Here is a 15,445-nt window from a genome sequence, read left to right on the forward strand (position 1 = left end):
TAGCGTTCCATTTTGGAGGCACTCTCGGTGCCGGTCTTGGTGGGTGGTCTGAACCTTTTGGTTGATGGAGGGTTCAACAACTGTAGTTGCTCAAACCCTTTTGCCAGGAACCTGCTCGGTTCATAAGCTTTCTCTCTGTGATGACCAGAGACTATATGTTTCTTTTCTCCTGCCTGGGGCTTGATGCCCGACTTGTGGAGACACTTAGCTGAGTGTGGTCTTATTCCCTGGACTTGCTGTTCTATAGTTATACCCAAGTCTCCTGGAGTCTACTTTGTTCAAGGCTCTGACAGTTTTGACACTGAGGGCCCACCGTCCTGGTCTTCTCATTCACTTGCACTCGTGGATAGCATCTTAAGGTTCAGTGTTGGTTGAGCTATCAGGATCCAAGAGGGCCTGCCTCCTCCGAGGTCTCCGAGGATGAACGGTGATGCCTATTTTAATACACACAGTAACATTACCTTCAGTACCTTAAGATTATCTTGCAGCAAAAAGTAAAGCAGAACTCGCAAAAAGTCTTTCTGTGGTTGAGGAAAAGCAAAGGTTCCAAACACCATGCTGGTTCACCCACAAATATTTTGCATTGCACCGCAACAGAATTGGAAGGGTGAGCATTCTATCACACCCTAACCGTCTTCATTCTCTGGGATGAACTTCAAAGAAACTGAAGATTTATAGGAACTGAAGATGTGATCGAGTTGAGGAAGGGGCAAAAGTGAGACAGCTGTGGTCGGTGAAGATGGAGCAGACTGCTGATGGGGAGTACTTGTAGGTCTTGAGTTGTTCCTGGACATGTCTGATGGCAGAAAAAAAAAAAAATCCAGGGTGGAGTCGGTGCCCAGGCACATTGTGGACTGAGAAAGAAGTCACTCCACATCCGGTGACTCAAAAAGTCTTCAAAAAAAAAACAAGCTGTAATGTCCGAGCCCAGTTCTAGCTGGCAGGAGAATGCAGAGCATGTGTATCTACAGCCACACATACTAGAGCATAACATTTCTTTCACTATTATCAGCAACACTAGGTGACATTCACAGCTTTCGGCAAGTAACCAGACGCTGGAAATCACTGCATCAAGCGTGTTGGTCCTCGAACCCTAATGAGAAGGATGTAGGCCTAGTGCTGTAGGGAGGTTTCACCCAGACTCGGCAGAGTAAGATATCAGCTCACCTGTTATGTCCATGGGCTTCTCGGTATTGAGACTATCGTTACTGCCAGCCTCAGACACCGGTGTGCCGAAAGCAGCCTTCATCAGCAGGTCCGTGAGCCGGCCAGTGCTCAAAGATCTGAAAAGCAGAAGTGGAAGGGTGAAGCTAGACAAGCCGAAGATTCAGTTCAGTTCAGTGTTGCTTCTGCATGAAGCTCACACAGCAAGTCTACAAATTCACACCATACATACCTTTCAGTGCATGTTCTGCGTTTATGGCCCTGTACATGCTCTTTGATGGTACGTAAAATTCTATTATTATAATGATCACCCAGGAAATTCCTATACATTCTTCAGTTGATCACAGTGGTTGCCCAGGAGGTGTGTAGGCTATTTTTACACAGAAAGCTTTTCATGGAACAAACACTAAAATAAAGCAATTATTGTCTCCAGATGATGTAAGCCAAAGGAAGGAGTAAGTGTACCATCCCAGGGCTAATGTTTAGAAAACCACAAGCGTACAGGAGCCAATTCTCCAACTAGATAGTGGGAAACAAAAAAGGTTTTACTAGTTTTGTGCCAAAATATCTGCACAATGTTTCACAAGCCAAAAGCAGACTCGCAGAAAGTGTTGGCCATTCACCAGCTGAAATGTAAACACTGGAGATGATCCTTTTCCAGCCCAACCCCTCTCCATTCTGAGATTTCCATCTACTTTGCCTCCTCCTCCAGCCTGACAGCATGAACTTCAGAAGAGCATTCAAAAACCACTGCTTTTGCTCCACTTATATGGCCTGGCCTGCAAAACTGCTCTTTGGACAGATGGGATACCACCTGGATTCTACTTCTGCCCTCATCACCCATCCAAGTCCCCACCCACTAGGTCCGACTTCCACCACTGTCCTTTTCAATAATGCAAATAGTTATCAATGCGATATAAGCTCTTTGCAAATACAGCTAGTAATATAAAAATAAACAAATATCACCATATGTCCTTTTGATAGGTCACTGTACCAGAAGAGCCTTAAGGGGCCTATTCTACATTCAAGAAATAAAGCCTGACGGATAACTCAAGCTTTGTACGTTGTGTTGATGCTTTGAATCACGCCTCAAACGAATCCAGTTATGCTGCAGATACATACGTGTTAGCACTGCACTGGCTTTTGTGAGAACTCTTACCTGCCACATGGCCCCTTGCTGTCTTCCACCACCTTAAGCCCCAGGCCCGTCTGCTGGCAGTGGAAGGGCCCCATGTCCCTGAAATCAGGTAGGGTCTTATTCCGAGTGGGTGTGAGCATCATTCCCTGGTGGGCCAGCAAGGCAATCAGGTTCTGCGAACTTGAAGTTTTAGGGAACTCGAACTGAGATACAACCTGCAAAGAAGGGAAGCCATGAGATAATGACACAAATAATAGAGCAGGCTGATAAGGAACCCGTAGGCGCTTGAGACAACACACATCAAAAGTTGATGTGGAGGAAAAGGACCCATTAGGTTTTTAATTTAGATGTTCATGATCCATACACACAGGGAATTCAATGCATGAGAGTCATACATCTATACCAGTCTGGAAAGAAGTGGATCTTCTCTATATTTAAACCTCTATCAAATTCTCTCACTGTAGCAGAAATGAGCTTCCCATGACCAACACACTGTCATAAAATCACTCTCAACTGAAGGAACCTGAAGCACAAACCAAGAAAAAGTAGGGCTAGGTTACGCAGTGGGTCTGCTAAGAATGGTTACCTTGGTGGGCGAGCCCACAATAGTGGGGAGAGGGCTTCTCTGCATGAACTCTGACAGCTTCGGGGAGGAGCGCATAGGCCGGCTGGACTGCAAGCCATGGATCTGAAGAGGCTGGCTTGTCTGTGTTGGCACCATAGGTCGCACCACTGGGTCGGAGTACTGCTTCCTGATGGTCTGTCGGGTGGACTGCAACTCAGACAAGTTTGGCGCACTGTGCAAGCGGCTCCCCATGCCATGTGGAGATGGTTCCAGCACTGAGGCACCTAAAGAGACAACAGCAATAAGATGAAGAGTTGATGAGGCACTCCTGCTTCACACAGTCTGTGAGCATACTGACCGCAGAGACACTCCACCTGCATGCTCTATTTCTTCATACTTCTGTGCTATTGTTTCAACAGCCTGGCAGCTACTACCCTACACAGCTCTTCCCAAGCACCACGCCTTCGAGATCTCTCTCGGGAGGCTTCCCTCTTCCTACAACCACCTTCTCAACACTGAACGCTCCTTCGGCATGCTTCCTCTCAGATAATTCTCTGCACTGCTTCTCCTCCCACACCCTGTGACCACACACATTCCTTCATATGAATACTCTTGTCTGCTCCTCTGCTGCCCTGCTTCCACCCGCTTGCGTATTCCTCTCTGCACTGCTCCTCTTCCTGCACCCCGAAAGTGAACACCCACCCTACAACAGTCCAAGTAAGCTCCCTTCTTGCAGTGCTTCTAGTTCTTCGTTTTCCAAAACAACCTTCAATCAGTAAAAACTCACCTTTCCTTCTCTTGCCTGCGACCTCCTGCAAATTCTCCTGTGCGTTCATTCCTTGCATGCTCCTCCTCCTGCACATTTCCTCGAGGCATCTTTCATGCACTGTTCCTCTACTAGCTTCTTTCAAGTGAGCTGGGTGATCCACCCCTGCAGACCCTCTTGAGCCCTCTGTACCCATGCCTCCCTTCTTGTAAACGCCAAGTCCTCTCCTTCTGCACGCTCCACCGCAAACCTATTGCATCTCTTTCTGAATGCTACCGTCTGCTTCTTCACTCCTACCTAGCGCACACCTTCTTCCCTGCAAGCTCCGCACCTTGCAGTCTCTCCCTACATACTCGTACACTCCTTGCAACCTCCTCTCCCAGCATGATCCTTCCCTTCCCTGCAAGCTCCTCACTGTGCACTCTCTCCCTACATACTCATACACTCCTTGCAACCTCCTCTCCCAGCATGTTCCTGCCCTTCCCTGCAAGCTCAACCCTATCACACTCCCAGGGGGCTCATCCTCCGCACACACCCCTCTAGAACACGTCGAAAGATAGGTTTATGGTGCAGAGTTTCACCATAACCCACCAACTACAATGCAGATCCAAACTAAGGGCGTAATTCAGATTTCGGCGAAAGGCTACTCCGTCACTTTGGTGATGGATAGCCCATCCACCGAAACATATATCCCATTGTATCCTATGCTATCCCATCACTGTTGTGACGCATTAACCCGTCCGCCGAAATCTAAATCAGGCCCTCAATGTCGGATTACTCGTGGGAAAGAAGTATGAATAAGCAAAGTGTTAAGACTCCTGGAACTATTCATTCACCTCTCAATACAAAATCAGGAAGTTTAGTCTGCAATAAGAGGTGGAGGAAGGGAGAGGGGAATCCACCCTGTGTTGTAATAAACGTACCAGGCACAGGGTTCCTGCTTCGAGATTCCGCTCCAGCTGGGGAGGAGCTGAGGCATGGGCCAGGCCGCTCCGGAATGGTGCCCACTAAAAGGGAGACAAAAGCAACAGTTCACAGTGGCAACTTTGCTTCCACAAACCAGGTGCACCAGCTTAGCAGCAGAATGTATAGTCTATTTGAAAAGGACTTTCAAAGGGGGTGGCACCACGTCTTATCAAGTGCTTCCGGAGAGCAGGGAATTATCGGAAATACCATATTCTGCATGCAGAGGACTCACCTTGAGGAGACGGCACAAAAGGCTTAGCGCCTCCAAAAGAAAGGCGCCTTGAGGTAGTTGCAGGGGGTTCTGCGTGGAAAGGTGGTGAAGCACCAGTTCTTCCAAAACCCAACGGACTTGTGCTGGCGGATCTTCGGACCACTGATGAGCTAATGGAAAACAAAACCAAGATTCACATTATCTGAAGTAAGGAAAAAAATGGCACTTTGTACCAAGTGGCGATATTCCTGCTTAACAAAGTGCATCACACAATTGCAATGCGGTGTGTCTCCCTAACTCAATCAATCAAGAATCTGTAAAGCGCACTACTCACCCGTGAAGGTCTCAAGGCGCTGAACTCCAGCTCAGAAGCAAGCTCTAATGACAAGGACAGGTGAGATGCCTCTCGAGACAAACTGAGTTGCTGTCTAAGACTATGGTGATTCCACTTTGGATGTCTTATTGTTGTTCAAGATGTACTGGAATCTTCCATCCCAGTTAACTCACTCTACCAGTCCTGTGGCATAATACCAAACTGACTTAAGAGTAAGACGTGGTTGTGTCCAACACAGACCTAATGAAAATTCCTCCCACTCTATTTCAGCCTTTCATAGAACTGATGTAACATTAACATGAAACGTTAAAGAGTGGGAATTCTCAGACAAGAAATATTTCTATTGGCAGTAGTTGGGATTATTATCTTGGCCTATCTCATCTATCGGTTTGAGAAAATATATATTCAATACAGAAACCTACAGAGGTCTCTCAGCCAATTACAATGTGGCTAGGAATGAGACACAATGCACCCAAGCCCTTGTCGCTCAAGGAATCTCTTCAGGCAGAAAATTATGATTGGAGAAGTCTGAAGCATAATGTGGTCTCCTGGACCAGCCCTCAAGCACCCACCCTGCCAGAAACCGCCTGTGACAAGTAACTCTCCATACTTCACGGTCACTCCTATAAACATCCTGAAATACTTTGTGAAAGCTCTTTTTGGTGGATACTCATATAACTACTAATTCTTCAACTTTTGAATTCCCCTAGGCACCAGACTGGATTGTTAGATTTTTCAGCAACTGCCCCCAAAATGCTGGTAAGTGGCGTCACGAGTCCACAGAGGCATTGCACTGCCTCTAGAAATGACAGCAAGGAACCATATCTTGGTGCCACACCGGTGCGCTTATGTAATTTTTCATTTGAAACTTTTCCACACCCAGATCAATCATGACAGATCACAACATCACTGTATCCATAAGAAAAGTGCTGCGAAGGTAAGTAACTGTTGTTCTGATAGATACTTCTAATTGCAGATTCTTCACCCTTTGAATAAATACCAAAGAGCGACTGAATAGTGCACTTACATCAGGAGCCCTGCAGAACTGAGAGGGTAAAAGGCCTCTCCCTGTCGACTTGAGCACCGAGATAGCAATGGCTGACAAAGGTGTTGATGGACTTCCATGTAGGAGCCTGGCAGATGTCCAGCACAGCAACAACTCTCACCAAAGCCAAGGTGGCAGCCGTTGGTCAGATGAAATAAGCCCAAAGGCCACCAGGAGGCACCTTCTTAGCCAGGACTTAATACATTTTTATGCATTGGACAATCCACCTGGACAAGGTTTGCTTCTTAAACACCCTTCGCTTCTTAGCACCGGCGAATCCAGGAAAAAGCTGGTCATCCACCCAGTACTTCTTAGCCTGATCTGCATAACAGATCTCTTTTGATCCAACTAATAAAGCCTCTTCTCAGTAGAGGGATGTAGTGGAAAATAAAAAGCAAAGAGCGTGATGGACTGCCTCACATGGAAAGTTGTTCCCACTTCTTTATGAAATATGCCAGAGTCCTAAGCATCCGTTTGTAAGCAAAAAAGATGGTATATGGTGACTGTACTGGCAGTGCCAGTAGCTCACTGACACATCGCAAAGACGCAATCGCAATGTGAACAATTGTCTTAATGGACAGCAACCTCAGGGAACAGCAACCTCGGCAGCATGATAAAAGGCAAGAACTGACAACCTTTAACAGTGCCAAGACCAGAGACTTTGTGGACCAGTAGCAAAATACAACACCAGAACATTCTGAAGGTCCTTGCTCTAGACTACGAACTTTGCCCGACAACTAGAATATACTGACTTGGAAGTTTAGAAGTGAGTCACCAGCATAACATCCACCACTTTGGCAGGAAGTTAAACTCCATCAGTTGGCCAGCTCAATCTCCATGAAAGGGGGTTACAGAGGATCAGGATTAGAACACTGCACTGTTAATGAACCAGAAAAGCCTTTCTAAGCAGTAGATATTGCATGGACAACTGCTCAAGTTCAGTAGCTTTGGATGCCACAGTCTCTTTGCCTAATCGGGCACTATCAGGATGATCTGAGCCTGATTCTTCCTGATCTTCAGAGCTCAAGACAGAAGTGGCAGTGGTGGAAAAGTACCACTATAGGTGGACTGGATTTGCAGACATTTAACTGTGTAGCAAATGCAAACTCACTCTTGAAGCCTGTGTCTGTCTGCAATGACTGCTGCTTTCTTTTCTTTTCTTTTTCTATTTGGGAGGAGCTCCCTTGTACCAATGTTCCCTTTCCTAACCTGCTAACTGACATATTCTCATCAACTGAAGCTTTCTTTAATTAGGTGCTGCAGTGCAGACAGTGAAATGCCCATTGGCAGGAAGAACCCATTACAAAGTCCACCTACTGGTTTCCACCTCTTCTAGGATACTGCCCCTCCCCCATAAATTATATACCTGTCAGTACTGTGAGCTCTCGGTGGGGGTGTGGAGAACATCCTGCAGATGTCAGGTCGCTCTCTTCCAGCCACCACTAAAGGTCCTTGGCTGTCACTGTAGGAGATGGTTCAACTGCAGAGCTTGCATGTGCCAACAAGCACAAGGAACTAGCAAGATTTGCAAGGCCAGAAGGCTAAGACACCTCGGAACTGTCACCACCGGAACACAGGGGACAACAGGAAACATCACGGTCATAACTTACATTGCTCAGGCTTGCTGCAGGCAGCAGAAAGGCTCTGAAAGCCACCTACTCCAGGAAGGCCCTGATGAAGGGAATCATCTGCATCAATTGCAGATGAGAATCTGGTTTGCTGATCAAGTAAACCCCAGAAAGGACAGTAGGGAGAAAGGTCTCTGCAGGTGGTGCTTAAGTGAAAGCATAAAGCTTTCTTTCAACAGTCAGTCGTCGAGGTACGGGATGGTGTATTCCCAACATGCAAATGGGCCAGGATTACCACCATCAGCTTTGCAAACACCGAGGGGACCTAGGTGAGGCATTAGGACAGGATGGTAAACGGAAAGTGTTGTGGTTCCACCATGAAACTAAAGAAGTGTCTATGGCCTCCAGGATGGGCACATGAATGGAAATGTCACTTACCCAGTGTACATCTGTTCGTGGCATCAGTCGCAGTAGATTCGCATGTTTTGCAATAGCTCGCCATCTGGTGTTGGGCCGGAGTGTTACAAGTTGTTTTTCTTCGAAGAAGTCTTTCGAGTCACGGGACCGAGTGACTCCTCCTTTTGTCTCCATTGCGCATGGGCGTCGACTCCATCTTCGATTGTTTTTCCCCGCAGAGGGTGAGGTAGGAGTTGAATTGTAGTAATAGTGCCCATGCAATGGAGTGACTAAGTATGCACCTATTTAAGGTTGAGATGATACATATATAAATAATTGAAGGTAACTTCCAAACTGCTACAGGCTCCCGGGGAGGCGGGTGGGCACATGCGAATCTACTGCGACTGATGCCACGAACAGATGTACACTGGGTAAGTGACATTTCCAGTTCGATGGCATCTGTCGCTGTAGATACGCATGTTTTGCATAGACTAGTAAGCAGTTATCTCCCCAAAAGCGGTGGATCAGCCTGTAGGAGTGGAAGTAGTCTGAAATAATGTTCTTAGTACGGCTTGACCTACTGTGGCTTGTTGTGCGGATAACACGTCTACACAGTAGTGCTTGGTGAATGTGTGAGGCGTAGACCATGTAGCTGCCTTACATATTTCTTGCATTGGGATGTTTCCTAGAAAGGCCATGGTAGCACCTTTCTTTCTGGTTGAGTGTGCCCTTGGTGTAATGGGCAGCTGTCGTTTAGCTTTAAGGTAGCAGATTTGGATGCATTTAACTATCCATCTGGCTATACCTTGTTTTGATATTGGGTTTCCTGCATGAGGTTTTTGAAATGCAATAAATAGTTGTTTAGTCTTTCTGATGTTTTTTGTTCTGTCAATGTAATACATCAATGCTCTTTTGACATCTAATGTATGTAGTGCCCTTTCAGCTACGGTATCTGGCTGTGGAAAGAACACTGGAAGTTCCACTGTTTGATTTAGATGGAACGGTGAAATAACCTTTGGCAAAAATTTAGGATTGGTCCTTAGGACGACCTTATTCTTGTGTAGTTGTATAAAAGGTTCCTGTATTGTAAACGCTTGAATCTCGCTTACTCTTCTTAGGGAAGTAATGGCGATGAGAAATGCCACCTTCCAGGTTAGGAACTGTATGTCGCAGGAGTGCATGGGTTCAAAAGGTGGACCCATAAGTCTAGTTAGGACAACATTTAGGTTCCATGAAGGAACAGGAGGTGTTCTTGGTGGTATAATTCTCCTAAGGCCCTCCATGAATGCTTTAATGACTGGTATCTTATATAGGGAAGTTGAATAGGTAGTCTGCAGGTATGCAGATATTGCTGCAAGGTGTATTTTAATGGAAGAGAAAGCCAGGTTAGATTTTTGTAAGTGAAGCAAGTAACCCACTACATGTTCTGGAGTTGTGTGCAATGGTTGTATTTGATTAATATGGCAGTAGCAAACAAACCTCTTCCATTTACTTGCATAGCAGTGCCTGGTGGATGGCCTTCTGGCTTGTTTTATGACTCCCATACATTCTTGGGTAAGTTGTAAGTGCCCGAATTCTAGGATTTCAGGAGCCAGATTGCTAGATTCAGCGATGCTGGATCTGGGTGTCTGATCTTTTGGTTGTGCTGTGTCAACAGATCTGGCCTGTTGGGCAATTTGATGCAGGGTACTACTGATAGGTCTAGCAGCGTTGTGTACCAGGGTTGCCTTGCCTAAGTTGGTGCTATCAATATGAGTTTGAGTTTGTTTTGACTGAGTTTGTTTACCAGGTAAGGAAGGAGAGGGAGAGGAGGAAAAGCGTAAGCAAATATCCCTGACCAGTTCATCCATAGGGCATTGCCTTGGGACTGTTTGTGTGGGTATCTGGATGCGAAGTGTTGGCATTTTGCGTTCTCCCTTGTCGCAAACAAGTCTATCTGAGGTGTTCCCCAGAGTTTGAAATAAGTGTTCAGGATTTGGGGGTGAATTTCCCATTCGTGGACCTGTTGGTGATCTCGAGAGAGATTGACTGCGAGTTGATTTTGGATCCCTGGTATAAATTGTGCTATTAGGCGAATTTGGTTGTGAATTGCCCAACGCCAAATCTTTTGTGCTAGCAGGCTTAACTGCGTGGAGTGCGTCCCCCCTTGCTTGTTTAGATAATACATTGTTGTCATGTTGTCTGTTTTGACGAGAATGTATTTGTGAACTATGATTGGTTGGAAAGCTTTTAGTGCTTGAAAAACTGCTAGAAGTTCTAGGTGATTTATATGCAGTTTTGTTTGATGTACGTTCCATTGTCCTTGTATGCTGTGTTGATCGAGGTGTGCTCCCCACCCTGTCATGGAAGCATCTGTTGTTATTACGTATTGTGGCACTGGGTCTTGGAAAGGCCGCCCTTTGTTTAAATTTATGTTGTTCCACCACAGAAGCGAGAGGTAAGTTTGGCGGTCTATTAACACCAGATCTAGAAGGTGACCCTGTGCTTGTGACCATTGTGATGCTAGGCACTGTTGTAAGGGCCTCATGTGCAGTCTTGCGTTTGGGACAATGGCTATGCATGAAGACATCATGCCTAGGAGTTGTAGTACCATCTTTGCGTGTATTCTTTGTGTTGGATACATGCGTTGTATGATGGTGTTGAAATTTCGAATTCTTTGTGGACTTGGAGTGGCTACTCCTTTTGATGTGTCTATTATGGCTCCTAGGTATTGTTGTACCTTGCGCGGCAGAATTTTGGATTTTGTGAAATTGACGGTGAACCCTAGTTTGAAGAGGGTTTGTATGATATGATTTGTGTGATTTGAGCACTGTATTAACGAATGGGCCTTGATTAGCCAGTCGTCTAGATATGGGAACACATGTATTTGCTGCCTTCTTATGTGTGCAGCGACTACCGCTAGACACTTGGTAAAGACTCTTGGTGCGGTAGTTAATCCGAAAGGCAGTACCTTGAATTGGTAATGTATTCCCTTGAATACAAACCTTAGGTATTTCCTGTGCGATGGGTGTATTGGTATATGGAAATAAGCATCCTTGAGGTCTAAAGTTGCCATGTAGTTGTGTAGTTTTAGCAATGGCAATACTTCTTGTAGTGTGACCATGTGAAAGTGGTCTGATTTGATGAAAGTGTTCACTACTCTGAGGTCTAGGATTGGTCTCAGCGTTTTGTCCTTCTTTGGTATCAGAAAGTACAGTGAGTAAACTCCTGTGTTTATTTGTGTGTTTGTCACTAATTCGATTGCATTCTTTTGCAATAGTGCCTGCACTTCTATCTCCAGGAGATTGGAATGGTGTGTTGTCAAATTTTGTGCTTTTGGTGGTATGTTTGGAGGGAATTGTAGGAATTCTATGCAATAACCATGTTGGATAATTGCTAGAACCCAAGTGTCTGTAGTGATTTCCTCCCATGCTTTGTAATAATGACTTATTCTTCCCCCCACTGGTGTTGTGTGGAGGGGGTGAGTGACATGTGAGTCATTGTTTAGTAGTAGGGGTTTTGGGGCTCTGAAATCTTCCTCTATTTCTAGGGAATTGCCCTCCTCTATATTGTCCCCGAAAACCTCCTCTATACTGTCCCTGGTAACTGGACGGTGTTGCTTGTGAGGTGCTGGCTTGTGTGCTCTGACCCCGAAACCCCCCTCGAAAGGGTGTTTTACGGAATGTGCTGTAATTCCCTCTGCTCTGCGGGGAGTAGAGTGCGCCCATGGCTTTGGCAGTGTCCGTATCTTTTTTGAGTTTCTCAATCGCTGTGTCCACTTCTGGACCGAACAGTTCTTTTTCATTAAAAGGCATATTGAGAACTGCTTGTTGAATCTCTGGTTTAAATCCAGACGTTCGGAGCCATGCATGCCTTCTGATAGTTACAGATGTATTAATTGTCCGTGCAGCTGTATCTGCAGCGTCCATGGAGGAGCGGATCTGGTTGTTGGAAATGGTCTGTCCCTCCTCAACCACTTGTTTTGCCCTATTTTGTAAGTCCTTGGGCAGATGTTCAATGAGATGTTGCATCTCGTCCCAGTGGGCTCTGTCATAGCGCGCAAGTAGTGCCTGGGAGTTCGCGATGCGCCACTGGTTTGCAGCTTGTGCTGCGACTCTTTTACCAGCTGCATCGAACTTGCGGCTTTCTTTATCTGGGGGTGGTGCATCTCCAGATGTGTGAGAGTTGGCCCTTTTCCTAGCTGCTCCTACAACGACAGAGTCTGGTGGCAGCTGTGTAGTGATGAAAACCGGGTCTGTAGGAGGCGCCTTATACTTTTTTTCCACCCTTGGTGTGATTGCCCTACTTTTGACCGGCTCCTTAAAGATTTCTTTCGCGTGCCGGAGCATACCAGGGAGCATAGGCAGGCTTTGGTATGAGCTGTGGGTGGAGGAGAGTGTGTTGAATAAAAAATCATCCTCGACCTGTTCTGAGTGGAGGCTTACGTTGTGAAATTGTGCTGCTCTAGCCACCACTTGAGAATACGCGGTGCTGTATTCTGGTGGAGATGGCTTCGTAGGGTATGCCTCCGGACTGTTATCTGACACTGGGGCGTCGTATAGGTCCCATGCGTCTTGATCTTGGTCACCCTGGCTTATGGTGGTGTGAGCTGAGGAGTGTGATGGAGTTCGTGCTGGTGAGACGTTAAGCATGGGCGGAGGAGAGGGTGGTGGGGTAACCCTTTTCACCACTTTTGGTTGTGGTGTCTGTTCAGTTTGGAACTCCAACCTTCTCTTTCTTCTAATGGGGGGAAGGGTGCTTATTTTTCCTGTCCCCTGCTGTATGAAGATACGCTTTTGCGTATGGTCCACATCAGTTGATTGTAGCTCTTCCTCAAACCTATGCTTTTGCATTTGGGAGGTTAGCGAGTGCTCTTCTGTATAAGAGCCTGAAGCTGGGTCGCTTGCAGTTTGTTTCGGCACCGAAACCTTGTCTGCGTGTTTTTTCGGCTCCGAGGTGACTTTTTTCTTTTTCGGGGCCGAAACCTCTCGGCGTCGATCTTCTTCGGTGCCGCTGTCTCGGCGTCGAGCCGTGTCCACACCGGCATCTCGGTGTCGAGGCTTGTCTCCAGCACTTTCTCGGTCCCGAGAAGGCTGCGTGCCAGTGTCTCGACCGGAGTCGGACGATCTCGGCACTGTTTGGGCCTTTTTCGGTGCCGACGGTCGGTCACCGAATTTATGGGTGGAGCCATGGCCTGATGGCAGTGGCGTCCCCTGGGCCTTGTAAATTTTCCTCTGTGTGGTTTTCGACGTCTTACTCACGGTTTGTGTGTCGTCGAATCCTTCGGAGTCCGATTCTTGGATCGAGAAGGTACCTTCCTCTTCCTGCTCCTCGAACTCTCGGTGGGCTGTCGGCGCGGACGCCATCTGAAGTCTTCTGGCTCGACGGTCTCGGAGTGTCTTTCGGGACTGGAACGCACGACAGGCCTCACAGGTGTCTTCACTGTGCTCAGGTGACAGGCACAGGTTACAGACCAAGTGTTGGTCTGTATAGGGGTATTTATTGTGGCATTTGGGGCAGAAACGGAACGGGGTCCGTTCCATCGGCGTTCTTCAGCACGCGGTCGGGCCGACCAGGCCCCGACGGGGGATCGAAAAAACTACCCCGAAGGGCACCGGAGCTCTTCGATCTTCGATGCGGTGTTGAATCTAAGTCCGCCGATCCCGAACGCAACAATACCGACGAAAATCTTCCGAAATTAGCTAATTTTCCGTTCCGAAACTCGGAACGACAGGAACACGTCCGAACCCGATGGCGGAAAAAAAACAATCGAAGATGGAGTCGACGCCCATGCGCAATGGAGACAAAAGGAGGAGTCACTCGGTCCCGTGACTCGAAAGACTTCTTCGAAGAAAAACAACTTGTAACACTCCAGCCCAACACCAGATGGCGAGCTATTGCAAAACATGCGTATCTACAGCGACAGATGCCATCGAACAGTAAGCATCCTGCAAGTCTAAGGACAACATACTGTCTCCCTGATCTAGGCCACAGAGGTCCTGGGCAAGATTTTCAAGAACCTGGAGATTAAATATCAGCCTAAGTCCTTTGTCTTTTTTTGGGTGCCAAAAAAGTATTGGGAGTCACACCAGAGGCCATTCTCTGCTTCTGCAACTCTCTCTATGGCTCACTTGGCCAGCAGTTTCTAATCAGCTTCTAATTCAAGACATGATTTATGAGGTAAATAAATCTGCCCTTTACACTGGAACTTTCTGCGCAAATACAACTATCTTTCTTGTATTACATATCAATTAAAGTAATATTACTGTTCTCATCCAGTATCTTTGTTTCAATTGAGTTCTGTGTGAACTACTGTGATTGTACAGGCCGTCACATTTTATATCTATAACAGATGCCTGCATAAAGCTGTTGTCCGCACCTGGGCATGCCGTCGGATCATCATTCCTATGGCAACTGCATGACCCACTCAATTTGCCACCCCCAGATCTCACTCAACGCATACTTTGCCTCGTTCTGTCCATCAAGGATCATTTGAGCAAACACATGCCTCAATTGTTCCTTAACTGCTGGTAAGATTTCAGCAGTCCACTGAGTGTGTATGTAGCGCCCTAGACGACACAGAGCATTCTGGGACCTTAATGCCAAGCTGGGAGATGGGAAAGGAAAATGTCACTTACCCAGTGTACATCTGTTCGTGGCATTAGTCGCTGCAGATTCACATGCTGTGCACAGTCCGCCGTCTGGTGTTGGGCTCGGAGTGTTACAAGTTGTTTTTCTTCGAAGAAGTCTTTTCGAGTCACGAGACCGAGGGACTCCTCCCCTTTCGATTCCATTGCGCATGGGCGTCGACTCCATCTTAGATTGTTTTCCCCGCAGAGGGTGAGGTAGGAGTTGTGTATGCTAGTAATAGTGCCCATGCAATGGAATGAATACGTATGTACAAAATGAAGGTTAAAGTATGAAAATGTCACTTACCCAGTGTACATCTGTTCGTGGCATCAGTCGCTGAAGATTCACATGTTGTGCACAGCCCGCCATCTGGTGTTGGGTCGGAGTGTTACAAGTTGTTTTTCTTCGAAGAAGTCTTTCGAGTCACGGGACCGAGGGACTCCTCCTCTTTGTCTCCATTGCGCATGGGCGTCGACTCCATCTTCGATTGTTTTCCCCGCAGAGGGTGAGGTAGGAGTTGTTTGTTAGTAATAGTGCCCATGCAATGGAGTGAATAAGTATGTACCTATTTAAGATTTAATATATTTACAAATGTACAAAGTTGAAGCTAACTTCCAAATGGCTACAGGCTCCCGGGGAGGTGGGTGGGCACATGTGAATCTTCAGCGACTGATGCCACGAAC

At 46.8% G+C, this 15,445-nt stretch overlaps 1 protein-coding gene across 2 annotated transcripts in view; it reads right to left on the bottom strand.

Moving 5' to 3' along the window:
- ULK1 (unc-51 like autophagy activating kinase 1) overlaps positions 1–15,445 on the bottom strand; it is a 219,300-nt gene that overhangs the window by 37,796 nt on the left and 166,059 nt on the right. For both annotated transcript variants that reach the window (XM_069215341.1, XM_069215340.1), the window contains exons 17-21: positions 4,832–4,980; positions 4,557–4,640; positions 2,889–3,151; positions 2,324–2,517; positions 1,168–1,283 (exon numbers count right to left, since the gene is read on the bottom strand). In XM_069215341.1, the coding sequence (XP_069071442.1) occupies positions 1,168–1,283; positions 2,324–2,517; positions 2,889–3,151; positions 4,557–4,640; positions 4,832–4,980 (806 nt within the window). The remainder of the gene's footprint in view (positions 1–1,167; positions 1,284–2,323; positions 2,518–2,888; positions 3,152–4,556; positions 4,641–4,831; positions 4,981–15,445) is intronic.

This window comes from Pleurodeles waltl, chromosome 11 (genome assembly GCF_031143425.1).
Source record: "Pleurodeles waltl isolate 20211129_DDA chromosome 11, aPleWal1.hap1.20221129, whole genome shotgun sequence".
Classification (NCBI taxonomy): Eukaryota; Metazoa; Chordata; class Amphibia; order Caudata; family Salamandridae; genus Pleurodeles; species Pleurodeles waltl.